Consider the following 20968-nt stretch of genomic DNA (forward strand, 5'->3'; position numbering starts at 1 on the left):
ATAGTTAGACTTTAATTTTGAAATCTAAAAAATAAAGAGACGAAATTACGAAAAAAGTATAGACACTTATCAAACCTATCAGCATATATATACCAAATATTAAGGCAAAGACTAGGTCAGGGTCTTCTGGCCTATTTCATGGATGCTGCTTTTTATTTCATTATTCTGGTTACAAAGTGTTGAAGTCATTGTCCTGAGATGGAGTCAATGCGGAAGGGAGGAGGAAATGGCCAAGGTTGCAAAGCAAGTCTTCGTCCGGAGATGAAAGTCATTGAGGAATTTTTGAAGAACAAGAAAGGGAAATAATTGCCCTGCGTGCAAGTCATGTTAGACTACTTGAAGCTTGAGACACTTTCTTCACGATTAAACCAATTAATTAATACATTATATGCGATCAATTTTATTTACAAATAAAAAAAATATCTACCTCTTATTATAAAATAAAATATAATTAATTTTCAAATCTGTATGCGTGTGGAAACTACGTATTTAGAACACACGAATATGTTTAAAAGCAATATTGAATAAATAATGAAACGTATGATTTGAAATTAATTAATAATAACATATAAAATATGTATAATATTAAAATGAAAAGTTAAATTTAACGAAATTCAAACTCGTAAATACATCAAATTAAGATTATTAAATGTACTGCAATTGTTTATCATGATGTTCTCGTTACTCTTGAGTTGATGCCGAGTTAACTTGTGATACCAATTCAATTAATAATATTCTCAATATATAAATACATATATATATACACACTATTTATGGAAGTAATAGAGTATGCATAATAAAAATAAAATATACAAATATTTTAAGATAAAGCTTTGGTCGAGTGGTAAAGTTAAAGTTTTATTTATACAAATGTCATAATTTCAAATCCCACTCTATGCAAATTATTTATTTTAGAAAAACTAAAGTACCTTGGAATAACTAATTTTAATTAGGAAGGACTTTTCATAATTTTTCTAATCGAGTTAGTGCTCGGTTGACTCATGATATCAATTGAGTCTTACACGTATCCGGTTTTTTAGTTACAAAATTTTTAATTTTAGTTTCAGTCCCTCTATCATGTTTAAATTTAAAATTTAATCTCTATACTTTAACTTGCAATATAATTTAGTCTCTATATTTTATAATGTTATTAGTTAGTCCAAATAGTTAATACTATTCGGTACTATTAAAAGAATCAAATAAAACTAAAATAGAATAAAGTTAGCATTTATTGTTTAACATAGTCAATATTTATAAAGTTTTTATGGTTCGCAAATGAAGTCTTTACTTAAAATTGAACTGTAATTGAAAAAAATTCAAAACATTTTTATACGGTAAATGTTAACACCGTTACAATTTGGACTTATTTGATTCTTTTAATGGTATAAGAGTTAAATTGATCCATTTAATAATAGGACTAATTTGATCAAGTCCCTATACTCCAGGGACCTCCCAAGTACTTTAACCCTTTAATTTTAATATGATTTTATCTTTTTATTTTTATGATGTTATTAGTTAGTTCAAATAGTTACTATCATTAACTTCTCGATTACAATGTTACGTGGTTATATACAATTTAACGTTACATGTTTTGGGTTTTATTTGTTTTTTATTACATTATAAGATAATGATTAAATTTTAGTTTTGGCCCTATTTTATTCTAAAATTTGAATTGAATTTATCATGATAAAGTTTGAATGAATGCTTTTAAGAAAAAATATACATAAGTATTTTTAACATTATTTTTGTTACATCACGACCAAGTGAATTTTTAAATTTTAAAACATCAAACCAGTGAATTTAATGGAAGAATTTTAACAGTTGGACTTAAATTTTTTTAATTTAAAAATAGACTGATTAAATTCCTAAAAATAAAAATAGTGAGATTAAATTTCAAATGTATAAAGTGTGTAGAGACTTAAAGTATATTTTAACCATCAAACTTTTATTCGACAAATAATTTTTTTAAAACAAACAAATAATTAACCGAATATGAATAATGAATAATCATAATGGTGAGTTTTAAAGAAAAAAAACTTATTGCATAGTAATTCACGGTATCATTATCCATACTTAATTCGCTTAAAATAAATTTAAAATTTTTTTTTATTTTATTAATTACTTTTAATTTTTAGATTATTTTAAATTTCTAAATGTTATATTTCAAGGTTTAGTAGTTATAACACGTGAATCTGTTAAAATATGTATTACGTTAATTATCTAGTTGGTGATTCAATTTTTAGGGGCTTTCATTTTGGTCATTTAAAATGGAATCTTTGTAATTTTATCACTCAATTTTTAGGGCGTTTACATTTTAGCCACTCACCCGTTAAATCTCTAACGACAATTAACTTGTACATGTCACATCATGTTCACACTTTCATTTTGGTCACCCAAAAAATATCACTTTTTTATAATATTGATTGGGGTAAAAAACATTAAGGATTAAAGTGAAAAATGGTAGAAACTAAAATAATACTTTAAAATTTGGCTAATTTTACTTGTTTTACTCCCTTGCCAAAAGTTCTATTTTTTTTTTCAATTTTAAAATTTTAAATTTCAAAACATCAAAATTAATTAAATAAGTTATTGGAAATTTTTTAGGCTTAAGGGTGTAAAAAACCCTCAAACGTTTAAAAAAAAAAGTAACTAAGCCCCTCCTTTTTTTTTGCACTCAATTGAGCACATGAGCTTTCAAAATGTATCAAAAAGACCCTCAAACTTATTAAAAAAAAGCAATTAAGTCATTACTTCTTTTTTTTTTCACTCAATTGGGTACTTGAACTTTTAAAATGCATCAAAAAGACCCTCAAAATTTTTTAAAACAGCAATTAAGCCCTACTCTTACTAAAATTATAAAAATTAAAAAGTAGAAAATTTATTAAATTTTAATAAAATTTAAAAATTTAAAATTTATTAAAATTATAATTTTTTATAAAATTAGTAAAAATAAAAATTGTAAAATTTTATAAAAATCATAAAAAATTTTTATGACCTCTATTTTTTCAATTAAAGTCATCACGTGTTGCAACACAATGTGACATGTGGCGAAAATGATAAAAATATAAATCTCTAAAAGTTATAGAAAAATTATAAAATGCTTCTTTTTGTACGATATTTTTGTAAATTTTTTACAAAATTTATATTTCTTTGCATTTTGTATAATTTTCTTACAACTTGATAAAATTTTATATTTTTACTATTTTACTATTTTCTAATTTTATTAAATTTTTAATATTTGAATTCTTTTATTAAAATTTAATAATATTTATAGCTTTTATTGTTTTTAATTTTTTATAATTTTTTTTCTTATTTTTAATAAAAGCATGGGGTTAATTGCTTTTTTTGAAAATTTTGAGGGTCTTTTTGATGCATTTTGAAAGTTCAAGTACCCAATTGAGTGCAAAAAAAAAGTAGGGGCTTAATTGCATTTTTTAAGATTTGAGGGCCTTTTTATGCATTTTAAAAGTTCAAGTACCCAAATGAGTGGAAAAAAAAGTAGGGGCTTAATTGCTTTTTTTTTTTTTAAGTTTGAAGGCTTTTTGCACACTTAAGCCGATGTTTATCCCTTATAGTGTCAACCAGTTTATTACTATAATATTAAAATTAATTAATTTAGTCTCCTTTTAAATCTTAAAATTTTATTTTATGTTTCCAAATTAAAATAAACTCAAACAAATCATCTTTAATAATTGTATATGAAACCCAAATTTCTTTTGATTATATGATCTCAGTATTTCATTAAGAATGATATGGAAACCCAAATTTCTTGTAACTATAATGATTTTTTTTACTTTTAGTTTAGTATGGAATATTCAAATTATATAATCAAAAGAAATTTAAGTTTCATAAAACAATTATTGGATATGAATTATCGAGAATGAGATTAATTTAATTAATTTCAATATTACAAGAACAAATCCTAGCATTATCAAATGATAAAAAATTTCAACAATTTATTTAATTGATTTTTTTGTTTTGAAAATTAAAATTTTAATATTGAAAAAATTTAGAATTTTTGGCAATGTGATAAACAAGTACAATTTGTCAACTTTTAATACATTATTTTAGTCTATGTCGTTTTTTCACTTAAATCCTTAATTTTTTTTTTACCCCAATCAATACTTTAAAAAATGATTTTTTTAGGTGACCAAAATGAAAGTGACAGCGGAGCCAAATAGAGGCCTAGTGGGGCCATGGCCCCCCAAAAGTTTATTTTTTTTCAATTTAGTCCTTTGTAATTATACTATGGCCCTCCCAAAAATATAAGTAGGCCCCCAAGGTTTAAAGTTTTTGCAATTTCCCCCATTGTATATATATTATAGCCCTCCTAAAAATATAAGTAGGCCCCTCCAATATTTTTATAGTATTAAAAATTTATTCTTGATAAAAACAAAGAAAAATCTTCTTGAAGAAACTAAATTACTCATTATGACTTTTGACTGATATTTTGTTAAATAATAATTTAATATTTTATAAGTAATATAATAATATATATAAAAAGAAAAGAAAAAATGAGCAGACTTTTATCATCTTTCTTCTTCATATTGGTGCCTAGCAAGAAAAGAAGAAGAAAAAAAATTTCTTCGTCATTTTTCCTCAAAGTTTTAAATCAATTGTTACATAGTACATCTAATTTTAGCTTGCTCCCCAAGATTAACATCTTGGCTTCGCCATTGATGATGTGGCGTGTATAGTTAACCGCTATTAAAGATTTAATGGTTAGGTGAATAAAATGAAAGCACCTTAAAAATTGAGGGACAAATTTGCTAGGATTTCATTTTGAGTTACTAAAATGAAAGCACATTAAAAGTTGGGTGACCAACTAGATAATTTACCCTATATATATTATATACAAAGGTAAAAATTTAAATTTTATTTTATCAATTTGATTCATTATACGTAATAGACCATTTTTTTAATGTTTGAATCTTATTTTTAAATTAACTGATTTACATGATAAATTTAGAATTCATATGTAAAAATGATTTTATCAATTGCTTTTATTTTAATTCTAAAAAGAGTATTTAAATTATTAATTCGAACTAATTCGGTTAATCGGTCAGTTATTTGATCTAACTAAGTCGGAGGTCGGTTAATAGTTTTTTGAAAGTTCGGTTAGCGGTTAATTCGATTCAAAATCGGGTAATTAACCAAACTTTCAAAAAACTAATATGATATATTACCAACTTGGTTAATTTTAATTTGGTTAATTCGGCTAAATGTATATTATCAATTTATTTTTTGATATGTTTTATACTTGTTTTAACACAAAAAAAAACATAAAAATTTCGATTAATTCGGTTAATCGACTGAATTGGCCGAAATAGTTCGGTTCGGTTAATTTTTTTTAAAAAATTTCGGTTCGATTAATGGTTAAGGGTTTAAAATTTTTATTAATTCGGTAAATACTAATTCGATTCGGTTAACCGAGTGAACATCCCTAGTTAGTCCTCGTGTTCTTAAGGTCCATTTAGGATATATATTTAATCTTTTCTTAAAAAAGTTTTGTAATTTTTCAATGATATATTTAAAAAAGTTGTTCCGTACGTTAACTAACAAATGATTTAAATTTTGTATTCCATCCTCAACATTATTATTCAATTTGATTTCCATATTTATATTCATATTATTATTATATTAAAAAATTAAATAAATTGTAGATTGAGTCTTTGTTCAATTGGTATCGGCATTGTTATCAGTACAAGAAGACAAGGACGAATTTAGGGGGGATTGGCAGAGGCCCACCTCCCTAAAATGATTTTTTTTCATTTTGGTTTTTTAGAAATTTTAAATTAGTAAACGTAAAATTATACTTTGACCCCTTAAAATAATAAAATTTAATTTAATCCTTTAAAAATTAAAATTTAATTTTGGCCCCGTAAAATTTTTTTTTGGCTTCGCCCCTGCAAGAGGATGTTGGTTCAAATGCGTTGAAGCACAATGGATAGTTTTAGGCATTATATCAATAAACAAATGCTAAAAATCGTAATATCACATTCATATGAAAAAAAAAAGTAAAACAAAAATTAAATAAAATTTTAAAATTTCTACTATATTAAAAAAAATCCCCTATTGGGTAAAAACTTGACAAGCGAGGAGTTGAATTTTAAGGTGTTTATTTAGATTTTAGTTTATAAATTTTAATGTAATTTTGGATTTATAAATTATTCTATATTTTAAAAAAATCCAGGTTGATTTTAACCTATGTACTTGATTTATTTGTATAATTTTGAATTTTTAGTTTTTATTTTACATTTTATATATAGAATAAATACTGTAATTTAGAATTATGTATTTAAAATGATTTGTCTACATTTTATTTCCAAAATGATTTTTAGGATATCTACTAAGTTAAAATTATTCTTTTAATCTAAATTGACAATTTTATTTTATTTTTAATGACGTATTTTAAATGTGGGTCCATACATTAACTTATATGTTGCTTGGGATTCGTAATATAGAACTATTTTATTTTAAAATTTGAAAGTTGACTATTGAGAGATTCGTTTAAACATTTTACTTTTATTTCAGTATTTTTATTTTGTAATTTTAAAATTTTAGTATTAATCAAACTATAGCTATTAAATTTATTAAATAAAGTTTTATTATTTCTAAAATCTGATGAAATAAATATATTATTATGTAAATTTTTATTTCTAAATATTATTCATAAAAATCAATTAATAGATGTTATAATATGCTATTCGATAGTGAATTTAGTTTCAATATTCAATTTATTACTCAGACCGAACAACCTGCACTCTAATAAAGAAACATAAATATTTAATTGGGACAAAAAAACTTAATCTAATTTAAAAAAAAACTCTAGTATCAAAGTGAACCTTAAAGCCAAGCTCAAGTACTAAATTAGGAAAAACAAATTAAATATCAAACTAAACAACGAAAGCAAACCAAATTCCAAACAGTATATTAACCCTTACAAAATTTACAAATTAAACTGACAGCACGGTTAAAGCATGAGTGCAGAAGAAACTTTAGATTATTCCAAACATTGTTTCTCCATTTTCTTCGCTTTTGTTAATGTGTGTTAATATATCATTTGGTACTTGAATTTAGTTTCAAAATTTAGTTTGGTATTTGAGTTTTTTTGTCCCAATTCAACATCTAAGTTTGACTTCAAGATTCAATTTGATATTCAAACCAAACAGCATGTAGCCCGATGAATGTTTGATATATGTGCTCTTGTAAAAAATATAGGTACTTAATTAGGACAAAGAGAAAAAAAAACACAAGTACCAAATTGAACGTTGAAGTCAAACTTAGGCACCAAATTGTGACGAAAAAACCTTTAAGTATCAAATTAAAAAAAATCAGGTACCAAAGTGAATAGTGAAGCCAAACTCAAGTTTGAAATTGGGATAAAAAACTATAGGTACTAAATTGAATATTGAAGTCAAACTTAAGTATCAAGTAGTATATTAACCCTTTATATATTAAAAAATAAGTTTGAAAAATAAAAAAAGTGATGTTGTCGTGACAACTCCTTAGATATGGTTGGTTAATACAAATACACAAATATGCTTGCAATTGCATGGCACCATCATTGATGAGGTAAGGGTAACTTTAGTTATTTATTTGTCTTTTCTTTTTCCTTTCATTTTTAATAGGAAAATTCTTCTTAACTCTCCTATAAAAGATGTGATTCACGGTTGCTAGGACTATTTCGATGGATCAATGTTTTAATCGGTATATATTAGATGTATGGTTTTAAATTTATTTATTGTTAATAAAGTGTGGGGTAAATTATAAAAATAGCTACTTTTGTTTGCTTCATATTACGTTTTAGTCACTTACGTTAGGATTTTGTTACAAAGTGGTCACTCTGTCGTTAAGCTCTGTTACCTCCCTAATCTTAATCCTACGCGGCAGTCCAAAAGAGTTTTAAATGCTAGCTTGGATGTCCAGCTAGGATGAGAATATGTTTTATTTTTATTTTATGAAAATAGAATACAAATTTTTTTCCTAAAACCCAATTTTCTCCTATTTAAAAAGAAGCAATAGTTGGGTTTTGGAAAATTACCATCAGAAAAGAGAAAGAAGAGCACAAAGATAGAGAAGAAGAAGATTTGGTATATATATATTTCTGAGTACCTAAATCACTTGCTCTGACTGATCGTCAGTCTGTGGATGAAAAGTTGTACTGAAATTTAACTTGGTACCTAGAGCTTCGTGTAATTTGTCCTAAAATCTAGAGGTAAATCTCGAGTTGCGATCAGAAATGATTGACAACGGTACACCGTGTAGCCTAACAATCTCAAAGACATACAATTCTGCCAACTTATCGAGTGAACAATTTGTGCGCACAAGGATGAAATGTGCAGACTTGGTTAGTCGATCAATTATAGCCCATATCGCATATTTCTTTCTCGGTGACAATAGTAACCTGATACAAAATCCATGTCGACTCACTCCCATTTCCACTCGGGAATTAAAATAGGCTATAACAACACATATGGAACCTAATGTTAGGCTTTTACCTGTTCAGACAAGGATTTTGACACTAACTCAAATATCTCGCGTTTCATTCTCGGCCACTAATACATCTGTTTCAGATTACAATACATTTTAGTATTGCCTGGATGTAACAAAAAAAACACTGTTATGAGCTTCATTTAAAATGTTCTACTTTAGCTGTGAATCATCAGGCACACAAAATCTGTTATGGAAAAATAAGCTGTGAATCATTTTATTTTATTTTATTTTTAAATAATATATTTAAAGGAGTTGGTGCAAGACGAAGCGGGAAAATTTTTAGAGGCATTGAAATTAAATTAAAACTTTTTATGAGAGTTAAAACGCATTTCTTTTCATTGTAAGCTTAAAATTTTATAATTTTTAGAAAGATTAAATCACAATTTTATCATTTTATGGATAAATAAAATATAATTTTATTATATATTAATTTATATTTTTTAAAGTTTACATTTTTTTATTTGGGGACTGGTTGGTGCACATTTTGAGACATAGGTCAATTAAGAATTATACCTAATCGGGTTGGAAAATTGTTTAAAAAAGTTATTACTACTTATATGAAAAATATTCTCAATTTATTATTATTTTTGAGAGATTCATTTTATTATTTTATTTCTTAAAATAAAAATATATGTTAAATAATTATCATAAATTTAAATTTTATTTTGGTGAAATTCAATTTAAAATTATTTATTAACAATTAATTAAAATATTAAAAGAATAGAACCCAATGAAGTAGGGCTAATTCTAGTTTATTATATCGAGACTCCCACCAAATTCATGAATCATTATAATATGCTATTTGATACTTGAATTTAGTTTTAATATTTAATTTATTACTTAGACTGAACAATCTAATGAAATTTTGACATGTGCACTCTAGTAAAGAAACATAAATATTTAATTGAGACAAAAAAAACTTAAATATTTAATTTAAAAACCTCAAGTACCAAAGTGAACCTTAAAGCTAAGCTAAGGTACTAAATTAGGAAAAAATTTAAATATCAAATTAAACAATGAAACCAAACCAAATCCCCAAATAGTATATTAACCCTCACAAAATTTACAAATTAAACTGATAGCACGGTTAAAGCATGAGTGCAAAAGAAACTTTCGATTATTCCAAACAAATGTTGTTTCTCCTTTTTCTTCGCTTTTGTTAATGTTTGGGTTAATGTATTATTTGGTACTTGAATTTAGTTTTAAAATTCAGTTTGGTATTTGAGTTTTTTTATCCTAATTCGAAACCTAAGTTTGACTTTAAGGTTCAATTTGATACTCAAACCAAATAACATGTAGCCCAAATGAATGTTTGACATAAGTGCTCTTGTAAAAAATATAGATACATAATTAGGACTAAGAGAAAAAAAAAAGGTACCAAATTGAACGTTGAAGTCAAACTTAGATACTAAATTGTGACAAAAAAAAACATTTAAGTATCAAATTAAAAATATTCAGGTACCAAAGTGAGTGAAGCCAAACTCAAGCACTAAATTGAGATAAAAAAAAAACCTTAAGTACTAAATTGAATATTGAAGTCAAACTTAATTAAAAAATAAGTTTGAAATGACAATTTGAGAAATAAAAAAAGTGATGTTGTCGTGACAAGTCCTTAGATATGGTTGGTTAATACAAATACACAAATCTGCTTGCAATTGCATGGCACCATCATTGATCTGGTAAAGTTGACTATTAGTTATTTATTTCTCTTTTCTTTTTCCTTTCATTTTTAATAGGAAAATTCTTCTTAAGTACTCTCCTATAACAAATGTGATTCACGGTTGCTAGTACCATTTCGATGGATCAATGTTTTAATTGGTATATAATTGATGTATGGTTTTAAATTTATTTATTTTTTAATAAAGAGATGGTAAATTATAAAAATAGTCACTTTTATTTGTATCATATTATATTTTATTCATTTATGTTTGAAATATTATGTTTTAGTCATTTACGTTAGGATTTTGTTCTGAAGTGATCACTCTATTGTTAAGCTCTGTTACCTCCCTAATGACAGTCCTACGCAACAGTCCAAAAAGGTTTTAAATGCTAACTTGGATATCTAGCTGGGATGAGAATGAGTTTTTAATTTTTTTTATGAAAATAGAATACAAAATTTTTCCCTAAAACCCAATTTTCTCCTATTTAAAAAGAAGCAATAGCTGGGTTTTGAAAAATTACCATTAGAAAAGAGAAAGAAGAGCACAACGACTGAGAAGAAGAAGATTTAGTTTCTCTCTCCCTCACACAGGTACTTACCAAAGATTTATTTTCTCTGTTCTTTTTTACATATGTTAAGGTTGTGCTTGATAAACATGTGTGGTTAAGGATTGAAATTATAAGATGATTATTTAGTTAGCTTGGGGGATTGGAGTAAGAGTTTGAGGTTTTTAATTATAAGATGATGGTCATGTGGTAGATCTTGTCATAAATCGTGTGCATCTAAACAAGCCTTCTAAACCAAGTAATCACATTTATACTCACTTAGGCCACAAGTCATACAATACCAACCATTAAACCTGTACAAAATGCATCAAATATTTCCAAAATTCATCACATAACATCCAACCTAAGTGTTTAACCAATATGCCATCAATAACACCACAATTCAAACATTAAACATTAACCATTCAAGCATAAACAACTTAACATTTCATGCCCATTCAACTATCAAATATACTTAATTTTTTCATGACTATACTCATCAACCAAAGTTCTCCAGCTAACTAAAACATAAGAAACATTTCATAACTAAAGTAACATGATAGATACCAAATAAGCTATTACCAACACAAGCCACCAAAACAACCAAGTACCCATTACATCTTACATCCAAATACATGATTCATATCCCAAATGACACAAAACATAACCAAAGTACTCATAAATATATATACCAAAACCCTATTTACATGTCACTTATAATTGGGCCAAAATAAGTAAATAGCTACCAAAAGAGTTGATGGATAATGTGATCTCCAGAAATGATACAATCGACAACTCGAATCTGAAAATCTATAAGGAAAAAAATCAAATGAGGTAAACTTACATAAAGTTTAGTAAGTTCGTAGAAATTAAACATCACATACCTGCCATTTAAAGCATACAATTTGAATTTAACATAAAACTAGAATTTTATGCCTTGTTTCACATTTCCTACTATACCAAATGGTTAGACATATACATATAACATTAACAAGATCTCAAGATACATGTTTCACATGTCAATTCACAACCAATAAGTATATAACTATTCATGCCATGATTTCCATTTCTAAACATTTTTTAAATATTTTGCCCAGAAAACCATAGTAAATTAACTTTGGATTCGCGAGAAATAATGCTCACACAAGCTGACAATCGAGACATTAACCATTACACAATGTTGCTCAAACAAGCTGACGAGAATCTACAACAAATGCTAGATTCCAGCTATCGGTACGGTGTCCACCACCAGTACATAGTATCTGAAAATATATCATCGGCACAAAACACGTAAAAACTGTAACACCAGTACATAGTGCCTAAAACCTGTAATCACTGACACCTAGTGCCTGTAACACCCTAATGACATGTCATTTGTATCCTAGCTATTCATTAAGTACACACAGTCCTTAACTTGTATTCCTTAGTATTTTCATGTTTATAACCTTATACCATGATCAACTTGATTACATACATTCCATAGGCAAACATGTACAATTACCATACTTTACAATTCAGTCACTTATTTCCCCTTTCAAAACTTACCTCAATTAATCATAAAAATATACACATATACTTATACACATGTGAAATTTGAATCCAAACAATTAATAAACATAATAAGCCTAATACGAACTTACTTAAACGAAGCAGGTACCAACACCATAACGAGGACTACTCGACAACTATTCCAATCCCGTGGTTATCGACTGGTTGATTTGTTTCTTGATCTATATATAATAATTTAGCTCAATTAACCAATTCAATACCTTAAAATATCTAAATTCATTTATTTGACCCTTTAATGACATTTTATATTATTACCCTAAACTTTTACCTCTTATTCAATTTAGTCCCCAAAATCGAAACTTACACATTTATCACAATTAAACCAAAACCAAACTACCCGAATTATCTCCTATACATTTACAATCCATAATTATTTAAATTTCACAATAAATTTATGCTAAATTTATTATTTTACCATTTTAGTCCTTAAACTTAAAACTAACCAAAATCACTTTACAAAATAGTCCTAGTTGACAACCAAGTTCTTAAATCTATCACTCAACCTCATGAACACCTAAAAATCATCAATGGAAAATTTCAAAACCTTGAACATTTTTATAAATTAGCCCCTAGGTTACCAAAGTTAAGCTACAACGATCTTAAAAATGTAAAAATTACTAAAAATGGGATTGAAGTCAACTTACATGCAAGGTAAAATTTTGGCTGAACTTTCTAAGGATTCATAATGGTGGTTTCGGATAGAAAACATGAAGAAAGAAGAAGCTGACCCCAAAATGTCTTTTTTTTTCTTTTATTAATATTATTTATTTAATATTTTTAATATAAAACTAACATATAGTTTATTTATTTCATTTCATTTCTTAAAGCATCCACTAAGATATAATAAGGTTTATTTACCTTTTAAAACTCTTAATGCGTGCTTCTATATTCATTTAGCACATATAAACTATTAGCGATTAACTTTTACAGCTTTTACAATTTAGTCATTTTACTTAATTAACTATCTAAATGTTAAAATTACTTAACCAAAATTTAATACTCTAATAACCTTGTAAATATTAAATAAATAATGTTTACTAACTCACTAGTCAGAATTGTGGTCTCGAAACTCCTATTTTCGACACCACTAAAAATAGGTTACTACATCGTGACTAAATGAGTTTATAATTAATAGGCAAAAAATGAAACTTAATTATAAATGATATGAGCCCTAATCACATATGTCCAATTGGTCTCTCCGCTAGCTCATTGAAACCAAAAATGAATTGTGAATTTGAATAGAAATGAAAAGAATGAATAGAAAAAGAGAAATGGAAAACATTCAGAAACAATTATGGTTTTTCCAAAATGGAAAAATGGAATCATTTGGAAATGAATGTAGGTTTCAAAAATTGGAAATGGAAATGATCCATTTGCAATCCTATATGGATTACTTAAAAATGAGTTTATGTTTTTGAGCGGTTTTGAATCTCGAAAATAAAAATAAATCATTCCGTCATGATGAACATGTTGAGTTATGAAATATTGAACATATTTTCTCGAAATTTTACCATGGGTAAAATCATCAAAAATTTTACTGGGATTAAAATTGTCAAAATTTTAATAGGGTAAAATAGGGACAAGAAAATTGTTTAATATAGAATATTAAATTTTATTTTGGGAAATAGAAAAAACTAAATCGGGTTAGATCACATTACAGAGTACTAGGTCAAAAGGCCTAGGAAGTAATCGTAATTGGACCTGATGTGAGAGAGGCCAGAATCTTCATCATAATACATATGAAGGGAAACACACCCTATTAGCCCCTCTTTCTCTCCTAGTTGGATGGGGAAGTTGTTTTTCTAATTGAAATAAACTTATAGAATTCAATAAGGGTTCTACCTTTTCTTTTTATAAATAGATGGCACCGGTAGGGCATTATACATAACTTGGAGAGAATTTATTCTCAACTATTAAATATATTTTTCTAGAATAACAATTCAATTGGTTTCTATTAAAGAACAGAAAATTTTTGTTTTCACCCCAAAAAGGAAAAAAAACTTTTTCTAGTTCTGTGTTCTGATTTAATTGGTTCGACCCCACACTCGAAGTAGTTCGTGGTACAAGAATAGAAAAGAAGATCGTTTGGTTGAAAGTTGGAAAATGTCAAGTATTCGCTTATTTGAAAACACAAGTATGATTTTGTTTCAAGATTTATTGCTATAAATATCACAAACTGGGCCAGTTTTCAAAATTTTAACTTTTCGCTGTGCAAGAAAATTTTTTCAAATTGAATTTTTTTTCCAAAAATGAGTCCTTTGACTCCATGGCAAATACCATCACCAATGACATTCATCTCTCGTGGCCACAACAAAGAACTTGAAGCATCTACCTTAGAACCCACCTATGCCAGACTTTTTTGCCATTGTCACTTGAAATTGGATTCCCAATAGTCAAAGGAATACATTTACCAAAAGGATGACAACACATTTAAGGAAGATTTTTTATGACATTCAGTTCAACTTAGGGAAGATTATTTTGCAAGGAATACATTGTACCCCCAGCTATGTCTTCCATTTCACTCTTTAATTTTTCAAAATTTGTTTCAACTAATTCTAAAATTGTTAATGCCACTAAGAAATATGAAAAAAAGCTTGTAGAATTTAAGTTATCATACAAGTCGTTGGAGAGGAAGCATATTGAGCGTAATCTAAGAACCGCTCTTGTAGATGAAGTTGATTTTGAGAAAGCAGGGCTTATTCCAATTGGTATTGAGCCTAACACTCATAAGCATTTATCAACGTTTAAACAAAGCATGCTACACCACCTGGATGTTGGAATGGCTTCTTAAGAGAGGGTTGTTGCTCAACTTCAAGCTAATGTTCGATGAGCCAAAGCCTTGAGGAATGATTTATTACCCAAACAACTTCAATGGACTTTTGGCAATTTTGTGAACAAAAAGGGGGAGTAAGAAGTTATCGCACCTGTTGATGATTTCTTTTTGTTATTTCAAGACTACAAACTTTATTTATTTTGGTGATGTTTTGTTGAACGATGTTGTACTTTGGTTGTTGTTTTTGTGAACATTTTTTCATCTAGCTTACTGTAATATGATTCTAAGTATTTTGATTGCTAATGTGTTCATCACTTTCCAAAAGCATTAATAGTTAATTTGCTTGATTATGTTAATAGTTAAGTTTGATTGATTAAGGGGGAGTTACTTTAGAGAACATTTGTTCCTATTGATGTATATGTTTCTTGTTATGGTTTTGTTCAAAAAATTTCCACAAGGAGAGGTTGTTGTGGCAATTTATAAAAAGTGCCTAAGAGTAGTGCCCACTGGTATCCACCATTTCCAAATTTGGTAACAAATCCTTGGGTACAAAAGTGATCTAGATGTTAAGATAGTGGAAACTTAGAAGAGAGTGATCTAGATTTTAGGGATAAAAGTGAAGTTTCTATTCTAGTGAGTGTTGGAGCTTTTAATCACTTTTTGTATATATGTTAAGATAGTAGATTATCTCTCTCTAAAAAGCCTCGTGGACGTAAGAAAATCGAACTATGTAAACATATCGCAATATTCATCTTTTTCCTTCATCAATGCCTAAAATAATTGGCATTACTCGCAGCACTACTTCTAACACTGTTCAATTTTTCTTACAATTATCATTCTAAATTCTTCCAAATTCCTCTTAAGATTATATAATAACTTTATAAGTCTCTTATAAAAGAAAGTAAGCAACTGAATAACACAAATAAAGTTAGAAATTAATAAAGATCTCCTTTAGTATAAGTGTGACAATTGGGACAACCAATGACTTGTGAAACTTTTATGAACTAGTCCTAAGAATTTTATTTATCATGTGGTGTAGAATTTTAGTTGCACCTTTGATCATATGACAACTAAATAATAAGATAGTGATATTTGCGTGACAATAAAAATTTGAAAAGCCTATAAAAATTTAAAAAAAGCATGAAGTACACATAAGTTGTCATGCAAGTTGTTATGCTTAAAAATTTTAACGTTTTAATCAAGATTTTCATTGCAAAAAGAACTTTACTCTTTTTGAAAGATTGATGGTCAAATTCGACAATTTTTAAAATTGAGAAACAAATTCAACTCTTTTAAACTAAATTGACAAAACATATGAACAAAACTAAAATTTTCATATTCAAAATTAATATATTAAATATTTTAAATTTCAAATTTGATGATTCCAAAACTATTAAGCACCATAAGGAATCCAACACACATCAAAGTTAAGCAAATTTATTTATCATAATCGAATTAGTCATACTGGTAGTTGCTACTAATCATAATTTGACATGATGAAACATAATCCATGTCCAAATATTTAAACAACCAAGCAAATACAAAAATATAGTAATAATTATATAAATATCTAAATGTATACCCAATGGATCTGGAGACTAGATCCACATTGAAGGAGTAACAAGGCCTGGTCTGTTGTTGATTCAGGCCGCACACTGGTCTGGACAGAACGGGCTTGGGCCACTAATTCTGGTTTTTCTGTTGAACTGCTCGGGCTGGGAGAACCAGTCTGGATTGAACCGGCTCTGGAAGCTTCCTAACTTATGAACAGAAAAGGCTTTTTTTTTTTTTTTAAATCTTCATTTTCTTCTTCTTCTTTTTTTTTTAACTCACTGTTCTCTCTCCAAAATAACCTCTCATATTGGATCTCCAAGAAATTTCCCTAAAGGTTACTAAGGCTTAATTTAAGAATATTTCTCAAAAGTGTTTTTGGGTCAATTTTTGATTTGAAAGAAGTATTTTTCTTTCAAAAAATAAAGTATTTAGAAATGCCATTATCTAAAAATGCTCTTAAAAACAATACTAAACACACCCTAAATCTCAAACAAGAAAATTGCAAACAAAATCTTAATGAGCTTTAAGCCAAGAAACGAGGTCTGCTTTACCCAAGTTAAAGTGGGATTTTAATACCAAAAACGGAATCCCACCATTCCCAAATCAAATTGGGCCCTTCAACACTACCCAAAGTTGGTTTTCTTATTCAATATCCAAGTAAATTTATAATTGGGGTTCATTATTAAAAATAAAAGTTTAACAGGCTTAACAATAGGTTGGCATACCAATGTGGTCATGGAACATGATCCATCTGGAAATTCTGACAATGGAAGGCTGGTTGCCATGCATGCTCATGCTGCTGCTACTGGCGCCATGTCACTGTTGAGTCTTGCCTCTGGAGTTGTCGAAGAGGCAGGCAATTAAGAGTGATAAGTGATGATGCTGATTTCCAAGTCCACAATTCACACAGCTGACCTCCCCACTAATTATATGTGCTGCTACTAGTAATAATGGACAAAAAGCACCCCCTTCCACTCAGCTGCCAATCGCTCATAAATTGCTGGACTCAACCAATTCGTCTGCACTCTATTGGTATGGCTAACAAGCCTAATTTCAGCTCAACTTACCCTCTTCTTGTTTCCTTTTTGCTTTCGCTCTTCCTTCTCTATTCGAATTCTAAGTTTGTGGTTTGTTCCACTGATATCAAATGCACAGACACCGACAGAAGAGCACTTGTGGTCCTTAGAGAAGGTCTCACCGACCCTTCTGGCAGGCTCTCTTCCTGGATTGGCGAAGATTGTTGTACATGGGAAGGCATCAAGTGCCACAACCAAACAGGACGTGTCACAAAGCTCGACCTTAGAAACCCTTACCACTTAATCGGTGCTGTTGATCCACCAACATATAAACGCTCCTGTTTGGGAGGTAAGATCAACCCGTCTTTGATTCGTTTGGAATATCTCACTTCTCTGGACCTAAGCCTGAACGATTTTGAAGGGCTTGAAATTCCCGGTTTCTTCGGTGAGCTAAAAAATTTGAGATATCTCAATCTCTCTTATGCTTCTTTTGCTGGAGAGATTCCAGCTTCTCTTGGGAATTTGTCAAATTTGCAGTATCTGGACCTCTATGCAGACTCCTACAGCAATACAGGTCCCAGGGAGTTGCGTTCACAGAGTCTGGAATGGCTTACACCTCTCTCTTCTTTAAAATATATAAACCTGGGATTTGTCAAACTCGATAGCATAGGCGACCATTGGTTGCAAACATTTAATATGCTTCCCTCATTGGTACACCTGCGCTTACACTGGTGTGAACTTAAAGGTTTACCACTGACATTGCCATCCATTAACTTCACGTCACTTTCAGTTCTTGATTTGTCGGAGAATTCTTTCAACTCTTTAATTCCCCCATGGTTGTTCAATCTTACTGGTCTCACAGAACTATATCTGACATGGGACTTTTTCAGCGGTTCAATTCCTGCTGAATTTGCAAACCTCAAGAATCTCCAAGTCCTTGATTTGTCTGATAATTTGAACCTCGAGGGTCAAATTCCTGGATTACTTGGCAACCTTAGCAAACTACAGCTCCTAGATCTTTCTGCAAACAATTTCCATGGTGACATTTATGGGCTTTTTAGTGGTTTCTCAAGTAACCCAAACAGTAAGTTAGAGTCACTGGATCTAAGTTCCAACTCATTGACAGGGGAACTGCCCGAGTCATTAGGATTGCTTAAACATTTACAACACCTAGATCTCTCCAGCAACTCTTTCTGGGGTTCAATTCCATCATCAATAGGAAGCTTGTCAGCACTGAGAGAATTAGACCTGTCATATAACACCATGAATGGTACAATTCCCGAAAGCCTTGGGCAACTTTCTGGGCTAGTTGACATGAACCTTATGGCAAATTCTTGGAAGGGTATTCTAAAAGAAACCCACTTCATGAATCTAAGAAAGCTGCAGCATGTTCGTCTCACAACAGAGCCAACGAGGCCCTTGGCTTTCAGTGCGTCGCATGGATGGTTTCCTCCCTTCAAACTCAAGTCTATCCAACTTGAAAACTGCATGATAGGTCCCTCATTTCCTGTATGGCTTCAAGTTCAAAATGAACTTACCTCTGTCGTCTTAAAAAATGTTTCCATATCTGACACCATACCAGGGAAATGGTTTTCCCAACTGTCTGCTCAACTCACTTATTTGGTTCTATCTCAAGATCAAATCAGGGGGGAGTTGCCACGCCACTTAAATTATCCATATTTGAATCTCATCGATCTGAGTTACAATAACTTTGAGGGTCCTTTCCCTTCTTGGTCCACTAATGCAACCGATGTAATCCTCGATGAAAATTCGTTTTCGGGGCCAATACCTGAAAATATTGGGGCCTTGATGCCTAGATTGCAGAAACTATATGTTTCTAGGAATCATCTGAGTGGGAGAATCCCACCATCCATGTGTGATATAGAGGGGCTCAACATTATTTCTCTAAGGAACAACAAGTTGAGTGGAGAACTCCCTAACTGTTGGCATCGATTAATGTTATGGGGAATAGATATATCAAATAACAGTTTGACGGGGAACATCCCAAATTCCTTCGGTTTCCTGCCTTCTCTAAGTGTGCTGCTGTTGAGCAACAACAATCTGGATGGGGAAATCCCTTCTTCTCTACGAAACTGCACCGGTTTGACAAGCATGGACCTCGGAGGGAATAAACTTTCGGGGAGTCTCCCTTTGTGGGTGCAATATATGTCATCCTTATTCATGCTACGTCTTGGCTCAAACCTTCTAAGTGGGAGCATACCTGATCAGGTTTGCAGGCTACAAAATCTGCACATATTAGATCTTTCCCAAAACAAAATTTCAGGTCCCATTCCTAAGTGTATTAGTAATCTGAGAGCCCTGGTCCATGGAAAGGGTAGCGAGGTGTTCCAAAGGCTAATAAGGGAGGTAACAAGAGGAAGAGATCCTGAATACAGCAACGTAGTGGCAAACGTGAATAGCATAGAGCTGTCAGGGAATAATCTTACAGGTGAAATCCCTTACGAGATGACAAACCTGCTTGCACTGCGCATCTTGGATCTGTCACACAACCATCTTTCAGGAGCGATCCCGAAAAGCTTGACATCTGTAGCTTCTTTGACTCGATTGAACTTGTCATACAACAACCTTTCTGGAAGCATTCCTTTTTCGCCAAGATTTAATGATTCCTCCATTTATGAGGGGAATCCATTGCTTTGCGGGGCTCCACTTCCTACCAAATGCCCACTGCCTAGGCCACGCAAATAGAATATTGCAGGTTTATGATATGAGGGAATCCATCTATTTACACAAAAATAAGCGATGTACCTCTACTTGGTCCAAATCTAATACCATATTTGGATATTTTATGTATTATTGGTTTATCAGTGTCCTCCACTAATCAAATATCATATGAAACTTGTGCTACTTGCATCGATAAATATTAATTTTATTATTTAGTTAAAATTTTATTTAAATATAATATTTACATTTTAATTGTATGATGCATACTTTATTATCTCTATTAATTATATATCTGTACTATTATTTAATCTCTAATTAAGTGGGTGTCACAAGTCAATCGAGTAGTAACTAATTTGAGAAGTTATGAAAAGTCCTTTCGCATTTAAAATAAGTTATATTAATTGAAGATGCTTTAGCTTTTTTTTTATAAAACAATTAAAATTTTACATTTGAGGATATGAACTCACGACATTTGAGTTAATAAAACTTTAACTATACCACTCAACTAAAATTTTATCTTTAACAATTTTGTACATTTTAATTTAATTATGGACACTTTATTATCTCCATTAAATTGTATTGGTGTCACAAGTTAACTCGATATCAACTTAAGGTGAAAGACAACAACATGATAAATAATTGTAGTGCATTTAATATTTTTAATCGATGAATT

At 29.5% G+C, this 20968-nt stretch overlaps 1 protein-coding gene across 1 annotated transcript; it reads left to right on the forward strand.

Moving 5' to 3' along the window:
* The first annotated feature begins 17479 nt into the window (after window positions 1-17479).
* LOC105763092 (receptor-like protein EIX1) lies at window positions 17480-20478 on the forward strand. Its single transcript, XM_012581169.2, has 2 exons — window positions 17480-17629; window positions 17753-20478. The coding sequence occupies exons 1-2, from the start codon at window positions 17548-17550 to the stop codon at window positions 20317-20319; spliced, it is 2649 nt and encodes an 882-aa protein (XP_012436623.1). The 5' UTR covers window positions 17480-17547; the 3' UTR covers window positions 20320-20478.
* Window positions 20479-20968: the final 490 nt, after the last annotated feature.

The sequence above is a fragment of the Gossypium raimondii genome, chromosome 12 (assembly GCF_025698545.1).
Source record: "Gossypium raimondii isolate GPD5lz chromosome 12, ASM2569854v1, whole genome shotgun sequence".
Taxonomy (NCBI): domain Eukaryota; kingdom Viridiplantae; phylum Streptophyta; class Magnoliopsida; order Malvales; family Malvaceae; genus Gossypium; species Gossypium raimondii.